The sequence below is a fragment of the Strix uralensis genome, chromosome 3, assembly GCF_047716275.1.
Source record: "Strix uralensis isolate ZFMK-TIS-50842 chromosome 3, bStrUra1, whole genome shotgun sequence".
Taxonomy (NCBI): domain Eukaryota; kingdom Metazoa; phylum Chordata; class Aves; order Strigiformes; family Strigidae; genus Strix; species Strix uralensis.
The window spans coordinates 82,154,665-82,170,461 of record NC_133974.1 but is presented as its reverse complement, the minus strand read 5'-3'; the positions used below and the strand labels follow the sequence as shown (position 1 = coordinate 82,170,461).

Genomic DNA, 15,797 nt, shown 5'->3' with positions numbered 1-15,797 from the left:
GAAAGTGTCTGTTGATGAGACAAAACGTAACAGTTTTATTATCCAATTAATTATTTTGCCCAATTAATTCTGCTATTTTTATTAACTATTTTATTTTGCTGTGTTAGTTTTGTTGCCTTATTAATTGCCTAAGAAAGGCACATCAAACAAAATGATCTGCACGTGGCTGTCAGCTGAACAGGGCACCCTGCACACGTGAATACATGAGTGTCAGGGGGCTGTCACAGCATCCCTAAAAAACATGATGAGAATTAGCCACCTTAAACCTATTAACACTCCAGATTGATTGTTATGGTCATGGCAGGTCTCAAGCAAGAGTGGGGAATATGTGGTGTACGTTAATCTCAAGACTACACAGATTTTACAGGCTGTCTGTTGGATACTGCAGGACAAATTAAAGGTCTTTAGGTCTTATCTGCATGCTATCAAGATACATGCTTCGTTTTCATTTCAGCTTACTTTTCCTGTAACCTTTGTGGCTTCATTCTTTGCAGTCACCTTTTATAAAAAAATACTTTTGTTTTTACCTTTTCCTGGTTTATCTAATGATGCTTTCAAGGCAACCAGCAAGAACTGAGGCACTGCATTACTTAGAGCAGCTACTCTTGCAGCCAGGACATTGAAACACAGCCGAGGGATCCAGCATTCCAGTAAGTCACTGCAAGGTTGTAGGAAGGCTATGAGATGCTCCTCTACTTACTGCACAGGCTGATTAGGAGCTGTTGATGCAGGGGCTCAGGCAAGAGTGTCTTCCAGTAACAGTAATGAAGAAAGGTGCCTGAACTCCTGCAGTAAAGAAAAACTCTCTCTGACCTATCCAGAAGAAAATTCTGCTCCTTGTGACTTACAGGAAGCTCACTGAGAGGGACTCCAGATATACAAATGGCAGCTTCGCTGAACTCAAGGACAGTTGAATTAATTGATTTCCACAGAACCAGGATTTCACTTTCGGAAGAGTCCGTTGCAATCATCTTAGTCTGACTTTTGGCCTAATTGTCTGTGGGCTGAGATAGAGCAAAGCTTTAAAAATGAAATTCAGTTTTGATGTAATGATAGAAAATCCATCATATTCTTCAAAAATCTATCTGACAACTTAGCACCCTCACTGTGAGAAATATATACCTTCCTTTCCATTTGACTTTCTTATTCTTTTTTGCTTTCATCCACTGAATCAGCTCCGCTGAATGGAGAGACCCTCTAACATTTAAGCCTCTCTTTGTGCAATTGCTTTTTAAACAGGAGAGCAAAACTAGACTGTGCAGATCAGAGAACAGAGTGCAGAAGTGTATGTGGCATTCAGAGGCATGATATGTAACATAATCTTAACAGGCTTTATAAATGCGATTTTTACTTCCCTACCCTAAGATGAGGTTTGTTTTGAAAAGACAAGATAAAAGGATGCAACATAAATGGACCTCACGCCAAAACAGCCAGATCCCATCTCAGCTGTTGTGCTGTCATATTCCTGCTTTCTTTGTGCTGTATCTCACAGGCATTCTGTCACTTTCAATGTGTGCATTTGCCATTTCATTATAAGCCTCATACTCTCTTTCAGATTTCGGATGCTTTAATCAAGCGTGTTCAGGTATCTCAGGAACAGTGGGTCAAAGGAGCCTTGGAGCCAAAAGTGTCTGCTGAGTTTGACTTGACTCTGGATAGCGAACCATTACTTCAGTCGATTCACCAGCTGGATTTTATTCAGATGAAATGTAGGGGTGAGCTTTTATGATTTTCTTTTTTCTGTTTTTTGTGCATGTCTTGAAACAGTGCTGGGAGGGACAGGGACACAGAGGGAGGAAAGAGGAATGACTTGAAGTTACTGGATAGTTTTAAAAGGTTTTCAAGCAAATTCAGATTACTCAGTGTTTCCTAGAAAGGTGGGCTCACCTCACATGCAGTGACCTGAACAAGCTCAGACAGAGATACCAGGTACAGTTAAAAATTTGAAAAGATAAATTCTTCAGAGTAGGGCTATCTTATATTAAAAAGACATTAGCTGCATGAAACTTTATGCCATTTTACAGCATTCCTAGATTTAACATGGTTAATTCAAAATACCAATTACCCCTATCTTGTCAAGAGCAGCTAAAGTAGAAAATAAATATCCCCCCCCCCCCCATCTTCTTGAATAGGGGAAAAAAAAAAACCCTTTGACTTGTATCTGAACTGTGCTGCGAACAGTGCCCAGCTTAAAAAAAAATTGTGAGGCAGAGATTCACAAGGGGAAAGTAGCTCCATAACTATACCCTTCCTTGTTTCCAGGTGTCTGAATAATTCTGAGGGACACACTAAAGGGAAAGGATGTTTAAAAAAGTATTTAAAAGCAGAAGCTGATGAACAGTAGATGCCATTGGCAAAAAAAAATAATTAACATCATGCGCTTGTAATGAGCTTGGTTTATATGGAGCAGGATGAGAACTGCATCAGAATTAGATAGATCCATAGACCGGCTAGATTTGAAGGCCATTGTGGTCCCTGGGAATGATGCCATTAACTTCCCTCACTGGTGATTCAAGCCTTAATTATACATGTGCGTGACAGGATGGAGGCTGCCAGAAGTCAATGAATGAGTTAAGGATAATCATGTCGTGATGTCGGATGTGCTTTTTTTTTGACTCCAAGCAAGCATAAAGATTTCTGTTCGGTTTATCTGTTCTCTCTGGGCCTAATTCTGAGCATAAGAGACCCAAGATGAAGTAATTAGGGTGGATAATTTGGCAGATAAATATGTGGAGAAACAATGGATAAACAGATAAAGGCCAAAATCTGCCTCCTAGGAATGGTTTGCATCTTGGCATAATCGGGCTATGTTAAAGTTACTGAAAAAACACCTGTGAACTGCTCATTTGAAATGTTGACATCCAGGAAAGCAGAGTCAAGGGAGAAAGAGTATCACTGATATAACTCCTCCACTTCTGCACTAGTCTTTTAAAATCAGTTTATATTTAATGCTGGCCATATTTATTGTTAAATATCCTTAATACTAATCTTCCACCACTCTCCTTCCCAAACATATAAAAAATTTAGCTAAACTATCCACTTAGATTGCTAATTAAACCACAGGTCACTTGAGGTGGGAGCAGCTTAGGTATTTGACTTTTGAATGTTCATCTGGCTTTAAGCTTGAAGACTTATGAGACTTTAATTGAGCCAGATTCACTGGAGCTTTATAAAAGATACTCCTGTCTGCTACACTCTCACTTATCATACTATCACAGTGAAGCTCTGCTACTGAGCCAGACACAGTCTGAGGAGCAGAGAAGAGGACAGGACTGCTTCTGCCCAAACCTGCGCAGGGCTTATGAACACCCTTGGGCTTTGCTCCCCAGAGGCACCTTAACAGTTCACCCTCAGGAAAGGCTTTTCCTTGAGCTGTCTTGACCTTGACCAGGAACTGCCTGTTGCATGTCCCATCAGGTTGGTCAGCACAGCTAGCATGACCATATGCACACAATGCAAAGAGTGGTGGAAATGGTGTTAACCTGGCCACCATTCCTGAAGGTGCATATGGAATGGCATTATTCCCTCTTGTGCCTCTGTGTGCCCAAGCAGAACAAGCCACTGACTGGTCCCAAGCTAACATTCATAGGTATTGAGGATTGTTTAGTATATAGAGGTATACTTATATTTTTCAGTTTATGACAGTGAATCTATTTGCATTTGAACTGCTCAGTCTGACACTTTGGCTTTTTTTTTTCTGAAATTTTACCTCTACAACCTCAACCAGCTCTGCATTATCTTCTCATGCATAGTGGTCTTGCATCTAGAAATACAGGTACCACAGAGTAAGCAGCTCAGCCTTTCAGCAGCAAGCACCCAGACTTACTGGGAACATCGCTTTGCTGACTGTGAGGGGAAGCTGGTGTTGCAGGGCGATGTTTTGCTCTTTATCACCGTCAGAACTTGTATATTTCTGAGCCTCCAATTTCACAAAGAAAAATCTACGTGTCTCTTCACATCTGCTCCTCTCTCCAATTCTACCTACCCCAGTGCACCAACAAGTCATCAATCTTTGCCAAATGTCATTGTTGAGGGGAGTGTTATTAAGTCACTATATTGATTGATCTGACAAGTGTAGATGCATTAAAGACATCAGAGACAATCTGTAAAGGGAGTTTTGGGGAAACCTAGGAGAATAGGGCCAGCATGGCTTTTCCAACTGCAAGTTGTTTTGTTCCAAAAGCTTTGCTATGTAAGGTCTGTGCTATTGTTATCGATGCTTAGTGCATGACTGAATTTCTATATTTTTTTTCAAACTCTGGCCTCATTCAACCTCAGTGAGCTTGCATGGGTCATTTAGAGTGAAAGCACGCTTGTAAGTAAACATTGATTCACTGTGTTAGACAAAGAAAAATGAAAATGAGAACAAATCACATTACATTTGCTTTGATGACTTGTTCATGTACCTTACTGGTGGACTCTCTGTAAGCCCATATCTAAACCTCATCTCAAGAAATAAGGATCAGGGGTTGTTTTTTTCTTTCCGCAGAAAGAAAAAGCAATTTGGTAACAAATTATAGGTGCAGAAGTAATGCTTAAACAGTCATGTTGACCAAAGGGTCTCACTGAGAGCCCTTTGGCAAGAGTCCCGTGCTCCCCAGTCTAGCTGACCTGCTGAGACACACACACAGCTCTAGTAATTGCTGGAGTTTTGAGCTTTCCCAGATTCCTTTCCTCTGTTCATGTTTTCTTCTCTCTATTGCTTTTTCTGAGTGCCTCGGTACAAAATTCCCGTCCTCTTTGGTGACTGGCTCAATGTGTACATCACAATTCCTCAGTTCAAGCTATGGGCACAGGAAAATATGTGTTCCAGGTTTGTTTTGTTCAGTCAGCTGGAACTCTCATGCGATCTTGGTTTGTTGTAAAATGGAGACTAGGTACAAAAAAGGAAAAACTGTAGCTACTGTCTACTTTTCTGTACCACCTCCAAATACTCGTATGCCCTTCTCATTGTCAGGAATGACGCCTTCCCTCTTCTGAAAACCAGTACATGAAGATTCCCCAGACACATCTCCTGCCACAAATCTCTGCTTCTCCAGCCATGAACTGCACAGCCCTGATAATGAAAGAGCAACTGTTTCATCATAGGCTTTGTCTCTGGTTCTGTCTGCTCTGTGTCATGGACCCAGGTCTTTGCTTGTGGTCTTTCCTTCTCTCTCGAAAAGACTGTAGAGCACTTGCTACAGCAGCGACTCAGGCTATTATGGGACCATACTGCAGTTTTGGAGGAGGTCAGAGTTTTCATGTTTCTGAGGGTCCCATTCTTTCACTGCATTTAGTCCTTTAAAAATTAATCTGGGAAGGTGGAGGGCATCATTTCACAACTTGCTTGTCAAGAGGACAAATAACAGGCAACATCTTAGATCAGCTCTACTCTACTCTGAGAGGAGATCAGCTGTGAGATACATTGAGCAATGCATTCTTGAAACTGCTGAGTTGACATGAGACATCAGTATCACATTTTTCAGCTTAGTGTGACCTGCATGGAGCACTTTTAAAATAGCAGGACATCATTCAGACTCATTAATAGATCTTGCTGTGCCAATGCAGTATCATTTCTCCCTTTATATTTTTAATATTTTCCTTTAAAAACTCTCTAGAGGCCTTTAAGTTGAACAAGAAGTGGAACAACACTGTAATTTAACATCTGAATCTTCTTTTTTTTTCCTGACACAGCCTATTTTTTTCTTTTCTTAGTCCTGTCCCATTGCTCTTCACTATGAAGTAATCCCAGCGCCCCAATTATTCAACTCAGTTCGCACTTTCCTATGACTTTTACAACCAGTGTTCACTTTTTCTGCTCTCAGAGGGAATCTGAGATCAAGGCAGATCTCTGCCCATCTGTGTCCAGGGGAGGAGGCAGGAGGGCAGGCGCAGCGAGCGTCATCCAGCAAAGTTGCAGAGCTGCTTGGTGGGAGCTTCTTACCTCTCCTTCAGCTACTGTAGCTTGTGCAGTTCAGGCCACAGGCTGACCCAAAGGGAGTTGGAGCCTGATAAGGATTACTCACAAAAACTTAAATGTCCAGTGGCACAGTAAAGAAGCCCAGGCACTTCCCCGTAGTATGTGTGACTCTCACATGTAGGGCCAGAATTCATACTGCCCCTAGGAAGTGGGAGCATCAGCACTTTACTGTATGAAAACATATTCTAATCCCAGATGGCGTTCTTGTCTCCATAATTAAAAAGGACTTGTAAAACACTTACCCTCCCCCAAAAATTCCACTCTTTTTTTTCAACACTGTGCATTATGTGAACAGTCCCTGAAAATCTCTTGTCAGTGTTCCTAGATTTTTGCAGGGAGTTGGAGAGGTTAGCAGTTTTTCAGAGGTGAGTGGGTGTTGTCTATTTTACACTTTATAAACTTCAGGATTTAGGATTTCATCCAGTTTTGCCAGGGAAAGTCTCAGAAGTGGGGAGGACCCAGTGAATGCCTCCTGGAGGGCTAACCGGTTAGCTAAAGTGGCAGGAGTGTGGATGGCTGATACAGCCCTATCTTCTCCCAGACTCATTACTGGAAATAACCAGGCTAACAAACGCAGACAAAACCCTAAACTTAAAATGTTTCACTTAAAAAATCCCATTATCCCTGAATTACTCGTTTTCAGGTTTTTGGCTCGTCACATTTCTGTTACTTCTCTAGACACAGTGTCTCCTAGAGAAAAGTCTGAACTTTCCATGTGAAAAAACAGGAAGGTTTTTATTTATGACACCCTCTGAATCATTCTTAAATATCAAGGAATAGGAACAAGGCTTTTTCTTCTCTTTTCACAGAAAAGCCTTCAAGAGCTAATTTATAAAGCTTTTTTGTTTTAGACCACAGTCATTCTTCTGGGCTACCAACCATCTGTGTTCAGTGCGGTGATGGATAATGCCAGCAGAAAGCCATGGTAGCTTCTGCACTGTTTAACAAGTGCGATGTTGACTTTCATGTCACTTCCAAAGTGGGGGTGAAGCCTTAGACCCGTCACACAGTAGCGTCCATTTTCCCACAGACTGCTTGGTACACAAAACGCGAACAGTCCTTTTTTATCTGGAGAGGTAAAATAGGACGAAAGGAACGGCTCAAGGGCTTAGCTCTCACGCAGACAGAGGGAGGAAAATAAACTAGAGGCTCAAAGCAGAGTAGATAAAAGAAGAGCAAACTGACAGTGTTAAGAGCTAAGTCAATGAATTCTCAGAGCACTCAGCTCCTTGTAAGACACGGTCGAGCTCTGCAGAAATGATCCTGAATGGTGAAATTCAGCCTTGGGCAGAAGACCAGGCAGGGTTTATGCATCACTTATATCCCACTTAAACTGTGCGATTTCAACAGTGCGTAAGATATGTGCCAGATCTCTCCAGAAGACCGAATATTCACTTTATAGTTTCCAGCAAAGAGTGAACAGTGGGAGTTTAGTTGTGTTTAGCAGAGAAGATGTGCTGGAGGCTTCTTTCCCACAGAGGCATGGCTGAATGTTTTATTCTGTTTATTTTTATTTTTAAGATGCTGGTCTGGTCAACAGTCTCTTGGTGTTTCTCCTGAGCGAGTCACTAAAAAGGCATGTTGGTAGATAACTTCGCACCTGTAATTTCTGGGAGGAGAGAGCCACAAGTAGTCTCCTGTGGTGCAGAAGTTCCTTTTGCTACCTGAACCAAGGGATTTACATAAAATTTTCAAATGGAACAAATTTTCTTCAACAGTTTATTTTAAGTATGGCTGCCATAAAGATCACATATCCAAGGTAGTTTTGATGAAAAATGGTGGGGACATGTTAGATTAGATATAAAAAAAACACCAACCCTATTGTGAAGAAATGTTTTCCTGCTGTCGATGGAGTTCAGGCTCTATCTCACTGCCGTGCTGGGAGGAGTGGCTGCTCTGCTGGTTAATAACCCAATTCTTCATCAATGAGCTGGTTTTCCTGGCAGCACTGCATCTGCCATGCCACCCCATGGCCTGAAACACCCCCTGCCACTGTTGCTCCCTCTCTCCTTTTGGGGACAATGGGGACAAAGTGCTCTAGCTTGAGAAAAAACTCCTCCAGCCAGTGACCCCTGAGAAGGAAACCAGACGTGAGGTCTCCAGACTGTAGTTCTTATGAGGCACCAGAAGCATGTCCAGATATGTTGCTGTTTATGTCTTTCAGCCACCTGATTTGTCTAACCAAATAATGACATTTTGTTACATCTTTTTTACTGCCTTTTGTTTCAAGGAAGGGGATGGGCCCTCTTCCTAACGGATATTGACTCCCCTGCAAGGGGAAGGAGGTGAGAGGTCCCCATACTGCTCGCAGCACAGACTAAGGGGGTAGGGCAGAGTTACACTAATCTGTACCCAGTTCCTGTTACAGTGCCACCCGTCCCATTACTGCAGCTGGAGAAGTGTTGCACCAGAAACAACAGTGTGACGTTGGCCTGGAGGATGCCACCTTTGAGCCACAACCCGGTGGAGGGTTATATCTTGGAACTTGATGATGGAGATGGTGGCCAATTCCGAGTGAGAATTTCATTCAGCATTTATTTGTGTTTCTTTGTATGTGAGTTTCCTCAAGATATGGATTTGTGTCTGTCCAAGGGTGGGAAGAGGGGGTAGGGAAGATACGGCTTGTCAAAACATCCCTGCTTCCATAGTGTGGCTGTAGAAAGCAGTGCAGATGCTGCTTATTAGAAGGACCCCCAGCTTGGGTATGGAGTTTGGATGAGGTTATTCTCTGGGCTCTGGCAAAGAAGGCCTTGATGTCCCCCTGGAGTGTACCAGAGCAGAAAAATCCTATACTAGCCTACAGGAGCTGAAAGTGGTTCATTCCACAAAACAGAGATTTCTTTGAAGCCCCTACTCTCATCTGTCCATAGCACCTGGTTTCAACAGCTGAGATTCTTGGTCCAGAAATGCAACTCAATTTTTCACATTTTTCTGAGTAAAAGTGGGATCCTGCATAAAAATACGGGATTTCTAGATCTTTTCTCTGGCAGTGGATGAGACCAGGCTGATGGAAGCTTTCCGCAGACACGCTGCAGTGGGGTTGGTAAGTATGGGAAGGCATCCCGAGTGCTGTCCTTCCAGACCCACAGGGTGATGCCACAACTGCTTGCTCCTGGCTTCAGGTGCAGGATACTTATAGGCTCCCATCCCTTTTGTCCATATCCCAATAAACAAACTACAGAAATAATTCAGTCAGCTTTCTGCCAGCCATGTCCTGCTGGAAGCTGTGTCCCTTCCTCCTCGGGCAGGCTTTATGCTCCTGTTGCTCCAGGACCAGGCTGGCCCAGTACATTTCTAGGGACTAGTGCCTCGAAAGCATCTGGAGATCATTGTGGAATACAGCTGGTCTCTTCAAAAATGGTGAATTTTGCCAAAAACATGTGACAGCATTTCTTCAGGAGCTGCAAACTGGCTTCTCACTGGAAACCTAAAGGTTTCTCAAGCTGAAAATGGCCTGGCACAGGTCCACCTAACAAACTGCCTCCCTGTGCCAAACCGCTACACCCATAGCCAGCAAAGGCACCTGATTTGGATGCCCCTTGTTAGAAGAGACAGCAATATTGGCAGGGCATTTTGAAGGGGACAGTGTGTTTCTGGAAGGTCTCCTCAGTTCCTTGGTCCAAGTATCATTTCACATGGGTTTGAAGAGGCTGGTCTCCACTACTGAAAGTGTGAAAAGGTACCTTTGTGAACAGCAGCTGGGAGATGCCAATATAGTTAATATTAGTAGGTAAGAGTTTTATCAGTGTGTGATGAATGAAGAGTTAGGAACAAGGTGTTTATGAATTCCAGTGTCTTGGATAAATCTTTTCAAGTGCTATTCACATCTAAATAAATACTTGTGAATAAACAAAATTTCAGGCTGGTGCATATCCAAGCCCATTTGTGTGTGGAGGTTTGTAACTGGCAAAGGTTTTAGGACTGCCAGCACTGTCATGTCAAGATTTTGGATTGAAAAAGATACAAAACCATCTAAATCCTTAAAAATCTAGGGTGACAACTTCTCAGGGGAACACTTTGCTTGCTGTGGTAGAAACGCCCTCAGTTTTACTCACTGAAAGATAAACTGCAGGCTCTTCAGCAATGCCATTTCAGTAAGAGTTTTCTGACCCTTTTCATAAAGAATTATGTATCTGAAAGCAATAACACTGATTATACTTTATCAGTATTTGATGAGCGGATTTAAAGAATGTTTTTTGTCTCCCATCATAGCAGAGAGCATCAATCTGAATAAACACAAGCAGTGAACAGTGGTAAAAATGTGAAATGGATTAAAAAATGTAAAAGTTGTTCTACAAATACAACTTTTTTCATGACAGCATATGTTATAACATGGAGATAAATTAAGCTCTTCTATTAAAACTCTTCTTTCTCTTCATGAAAGATCATCAGCTAACTCAGGACCCAAGAGATTTTGTTATTTGAGGCAGCTGCCATGGTAGCAAAGTGGACAAACACATGACCTGCTGTAAACTTAAGTAATCCCTTTCTTATTCATCAAATACTTAATTCACTTTAGGTTCATATCAAAGAGCCTTAATCAACAGGACTACTCTTAGGCATATACTTAAGTGTCTTAACTGAACTGGGGCCTGAGTGGGCTGCTTAGTTACAGCCTTAAGCTCTTTGGGGCCTTTGCCACCAAAGATCTACGGACTTCACAGAATCAGAGAAGTCGGAGGTGGAAAGGAATTGTGGCTTTCAACCTGCTGCCAAGACAGGTTTTTTTCCTTTTCTGTCATTTTCTGTTCAGTTTTCCAACAAACATGAAGTTTCTAGGCTTCTTTCAGTTCATCATAGACTGTATAATCTGACCCTTTTCATTAGTCTGCCTAGATGTTCCTCCTGCTGAAATATTTCACATTACACAAGTGCTTGCTGTTTAATAAATCTTTGCAGACTTTTATGATGTCTCTGTTGTCTAGTTGCTGTTTCATAATGTGATGCATGCGATTCTAATCTTTAGGAGATCAGTTTCTTCTGGCTCTGTATTTGCAGGTTTCAAAATTCAAATTTCAAATGCAGGCGTGAGGCAACCTTTCCAACAGAATAAAACTGTGTTTACTTGGGTTTTTTCATTCTTTCACACCCCCTTTTTTGATCCTGCATAAATGGCCATGAGAATGGCCATGGTGGGTCAGACATTGGGACTACTGTCCAAAATAATGTTTTGGAGTAGATGTTTAAGAAAAGAGGATAAAAATCAAGATATTTCTGTGTTGCCCTTTATTGCTGTATCCTTCCAGCTTCATCTTCACCTTAGTGTCTCCACTGCTAACCATCCTTGATGTCTGCACTGCTGTGGCTGTCTGTGTTATAACAGCATAACTTCCACATCCTGGGAAGCAATGAGAAGCTGTTCACTTGTAGCTTACATTTAGAAGTCTTAATGTGTGATCACAAGGCACAGAGAAACAGTTAAACTATGTCCCTCTTTCTCTCCTTTTCTGTTTTTTTAACGTTTAGGAAGTATATGTTGGCAAGGAGACTCTCTGCACCATCGATGGCCTTCATTTCAACAGTACCTATAATGCAAGAGTCAAAGCTTTCAACTCATCGGGAGTTGGTCCTTACAGCAAGACAGTTATTTTACAGACATCAGATGGTGAGCTGGGTTTTTGACAGTTTCTAAGAGAAAAGCTGCAGGTCTCAGTGGCAGGGCACTTGTATCCCTTTATACCCACTAATATCTTTGGCACTTACTGGCACAGAGATTTTAGACCAACTGAGTGGAGAGGCCAGGAACTGAGTGTGCACAGGGACTGAGCTCTCCTTCTAGCACTTTTGGGGGTTTTCCATTATCAGTAACACTTCAGGTTACAAATCATGCAATTTTATTTGACTCTAGAAGTCTGAGGTCTAACTGAGATTCTTATTTGCTTTAGCATACAAAAGCAGTTACGCAACACATGGGATATTTTTGTGCCACTGTGTCTCCACTTCTCCATATATCTTTGGAATTTGCCTTTTTCTTCACTACTGCTTCAATTTCACAGCAAGGTTTGATAATGCAGAGATGGGAATTCATGCTTGTTCCTCTGTAATTATACTTGACATCTGTATGGGCATTACAAGAAGTTCATCTTCGTTAATGATATTGTAATGAATCAAGACGTGCATGCTGTTATCGCTTACACTTTTATGCTGTGTTGCCAAAATAGGCCAGTATACAATATTTATACTTTAAGAGCTTTTTCTGGGTTTTTTTTCTTTTTTTTTTCTCCCTTTGATAGAGTAGTGAAGTCAGTCCTAGCCATCACGGACACAGTGGAACTCCATTTCCATTAAAGGCGATCCTGAACCAATTCACCTATGTGAGCAGTTTCCATATCATGGAGAAGCCTTTGTCTCGTCAATGACTTTCTTGTTACTGTGTGAGAACAGAAAGTCACTGCCCATAGCAGCTTATGTTCAGAGGAGCAAGCCCAGATAATGTAATGCACTTCTGAGCTGAGAAACAGCAGGGCACCAGCTCAAAGCAATCATGTGTAGCTGCCTACAGTAACGAGGAAAGATTGTCTTTATTACCTGAAAGTGCAGTGGTGTCTTTAGGAAGGCAGAATCTCATTCTCCTAATTGAAGTAAAGCAGATGATACTTGAACACAGCCCGTTCTGCCATATTCCTGCCTTTCCTTTTCCCCTTCCACAGTGGCGTGGTTCACCTTTGACCCCTCCTCAGCTCACAGAGACATCGTGCTGTCGAATGACAACCAGACTGCCACCTGCAACAGCTACGATGACCGAGTTGTTCTTGGCACAGCAGCCTTCTCCAAGGGCATGCATTACTGGGAACTGCATGTGGACCGGTATGACAACCATCCAGATCCAGCCTTTGGTATTGCCAGGATTAACGTTGTCAAGGACATGATGCTAGGCAAGGACGACAAGGCATGGGCCATGTACGTTGACAACAACCGCAGCTGGTTCATGCATTGCAATTCTCACACCAATCGGTAAGTGCTGCTTGCATGCTTTCCTCATTACTGATTGTTTTTTCTGTGTTGCATCAGAGGAAGGGGTCTCAGCAAGCCACTGGTCATCTCCTCATCTCCCTGATAAATGCAGTTGTTTTATTCCTTCTTAAAAATCACTAGTGGCAGTGATTGCACCTTAGCAATCTGCGTTGGTGTTTGTTATCCTCACTGTTAGCATTTTTTTCCTGAGATCCAGCCTAAAGCCCCCCTGCTGTGATTTAAGACTGTTACTGCACGTCTCACCCACAGCGTCAGCAGAGAGGATGCAGGATTTTTCTCTCATTGCTGGAGGAGTGCAGGGAGAAAGGTAGTTGATTCTCTTCCTTAGGAGCAATCTTGACTGCAGGGTTGCACAATAATTAGGCAAAGCACTGGTGATAGTCTGTACAAAATGCAGGTGTTTATTGTCAGTCCTGAAAGCTGATTGAAGGTAATGCTGTAGGTCACACCTCAGGTGACCTGGACATAAGGGGCTTTTTGGCAGTGAGGGCTAAGTGACAGCTTCCATCCAACTGAGCCATTGTACTGAAGAGCTTTGAAAAATGTCTCAACCAGCTTACAACCAATTTACACAAAGGAGGATTTCAAAATGCCCCTGAGCCATCATTACCAAACCCCTCTTTCTCCCGCCACTCAGAGGCTCTGTGTGCTCTGTACAACAGAGCAGTGGGGAGACATGTTCTAACTGAATCTACCTGCAGGGATGGATTGCACAGAGACAATGTGTATCAGCATAGATCCAGTGTTGTGCTGACATGGTTGTGTGGCTTTCAGCGCTCGTGATGGTTACTTCTGCCTAGTGCTGGCTGTTTCCTTGATGTGATGCTGGACTGTGTAGGGGTGACATGGTCAACTTCTCTTGAAGCTCCCTGGGGTATCACCAGAGCAGAACTGCGCTGCTCTCCCTCCATGTCCCGTGAGAGGGTCAGCCCTAGCTGAAGGTCAGCTGGGTACTACAGGAGAAGATCTCCACTGAAGAGTGTGATTTAGGATCCTAAATCCCTTGCTTATTTTAAAAAATGGTGTATTTTTATACCTAATCTATCACGATGGGAGATGGATGTATGAATGAAGTGACTGACCAAGGATACATAGTGGGTCTGTGGCAGAGCAGGAATCGATTTTGATTCAGTTTTCTACTGACAGTCCCAGTAGGTCTTCCACACTCACTAGCTCAGGTGTTGTTTTTGTTATACCAAATGATTAAAAGAAAGGCCTGCAGTGATTTTTAAAATGCTCAAATGCAGGTATTATCTCCTTAAAGAGTTAAGTTCATGCCAACATGCACTGTATCCTAAAGCTGGTTGTAATGTCTCCTGTTGAATAGTCATTTATATTCTAAGGCATACTTGTATTTTAAGTAAGTATACTGCAATTTCTGAGAATTTTTGTTTGAAGCACAGTTTGATTTTGCAGTTCCTTACAGACAGGTGGAAGAATCTTGTAGCTGGATCAAAAGCTATCTGAAGTCAATTGGAATATTTTCCATGGCTCCAAAGACCTTAGATCATGTCCTAAGACATGTAGAGTAAAATAACATCAGTATAATAAATATATCAAAATGTTCTCTGTCCCTTTAACATCTTGATTCAATTTAGGGCGGAAGTAATGTTAAGCTATATTAATTTTAATGCTCTGTGAAACAGCTTATGTTTTCTGGAAAAAAGCTGGCAACCATTCTGTGTACTACTGTCCCAGAAACCTATTTTATGAATTTGGTCCTCAGGATGCTCCTCCCAACAAGCAACACAAGAGCTAAGCAAAAATTTTTTTTTCTGGGAAGCACAAACAGTGGAAACACTTTGGATTTCAAATCATCCTGCTTAAACAGGGGAACAAAGTGCTTTCTGTTGATGATAGTTTCCCAGTTTTTACTAGATAAAACGCAAAGGCTTTGCAGGCACATCCAAGGCATGGATAGATCCCATGGAATATCTGTTCAAGTGAAATACACTCATAAAGGGCATGTAGTTCTATGAAATCATATGCGCTTCAATGAAATTAGGTCTAAGCATTGTATTTTTAACTGTCACAGTCAAGTAGGTCAGTTTTTTAACTCATTAGCTGTAATAGTCATGTGGAAACAGTTATTGCTGCCTAGTTGTTTTTACCCACTGGAAACAAGTGCATGGCAGCACAGTATCACAGTCCAAAGGAAATTCATTGTCAGCTTTTAGCCTCTTGGATGCTATTGTGGTGTTATCTTAGTAATCATTTCATGCTTCATAATCTTCATGAGAATAAATTGGGACAATAAATAAATTACTAGCTTCAAGGATAAGCTGAGGTGGAGCTTGGAAGACCTATTCATGGGACCTGTCACGTTTAGAGTACTTCCCTGTTCCTTTCACTCACAGCACGCAAAATTGGACCTCTGTCTACATCCTTGAAAACTATCATGACTTCTGTAATGCTAGAAGAAAAGGCATGAACAGAAAACTCTAAAGTTATCAAAACCAGAGGGAACCTTTGAGAATTGGTTGAGCAAACTGGTTAAGAAAACACTTTAGGGCAGGGATATAGCTTTGTGAGGTAGCTTTCAGCCTTGTTGTTTCTGGAAATAATCAGTTCACACCAGAGATGTTGTATGCCTGTTGCTAAGAGGCACTGGCATTCATTGCAATAGATCTGTTCCTTGGCAAAGTTCCCAAGAGCAGGAGTATCTAGTGCTGTAGGCAGTACTCTAGCCACTACATGGTTATGTAAAGAAAGACACACTGAAATGTTTTCTGCTGAAAGACAGTGGGAAGTCAAAATCTAGGGAATTTGGAGTGTAGTCTTAAAGACCCTTGTGATCAGGGGAGTCTCTTCCCTGACTTCAGAGATCTCAAGACCAGGCTTTCATCTCAGAAAAATGTTA

The 15,797-nt window shown here is 42.1% G+C and overlaps 1 protein-coding gene across 2 annotated transcripts in view; it reads left to right on the top strand.

Annotated features, from left to right (window-relative positions):
• TRIM67 (tripartite motif containing 67) overlaps positions 1-15,797 on the top strand; it is a 40,623-nt gene that overhangs the window by 13,280 nt on the left and 11,546 nt on the right. For both annotated transcript variants that reach the window (XM_074863085.1, XM_074863084.1), the window contains exons 5-8: positions 1,556-1,709; positions 8,319-8,476; positions 11,429-11,567; positions 12,613-12,916. In XM_074863085.1, coding sequence (XP_074719186.1) covers positions 1,556-1,709; positions 8,319-8,476; positions 11,429-11,567; positions 12,613-12,916 — 755 coding nt within the window. The remainder of the gene's footprint in view (positions 1-1,555; positions 1,710-8,318; positions 8,477-11,428; positions 11,568-12,612; positions 12,917-15,797) is intronic.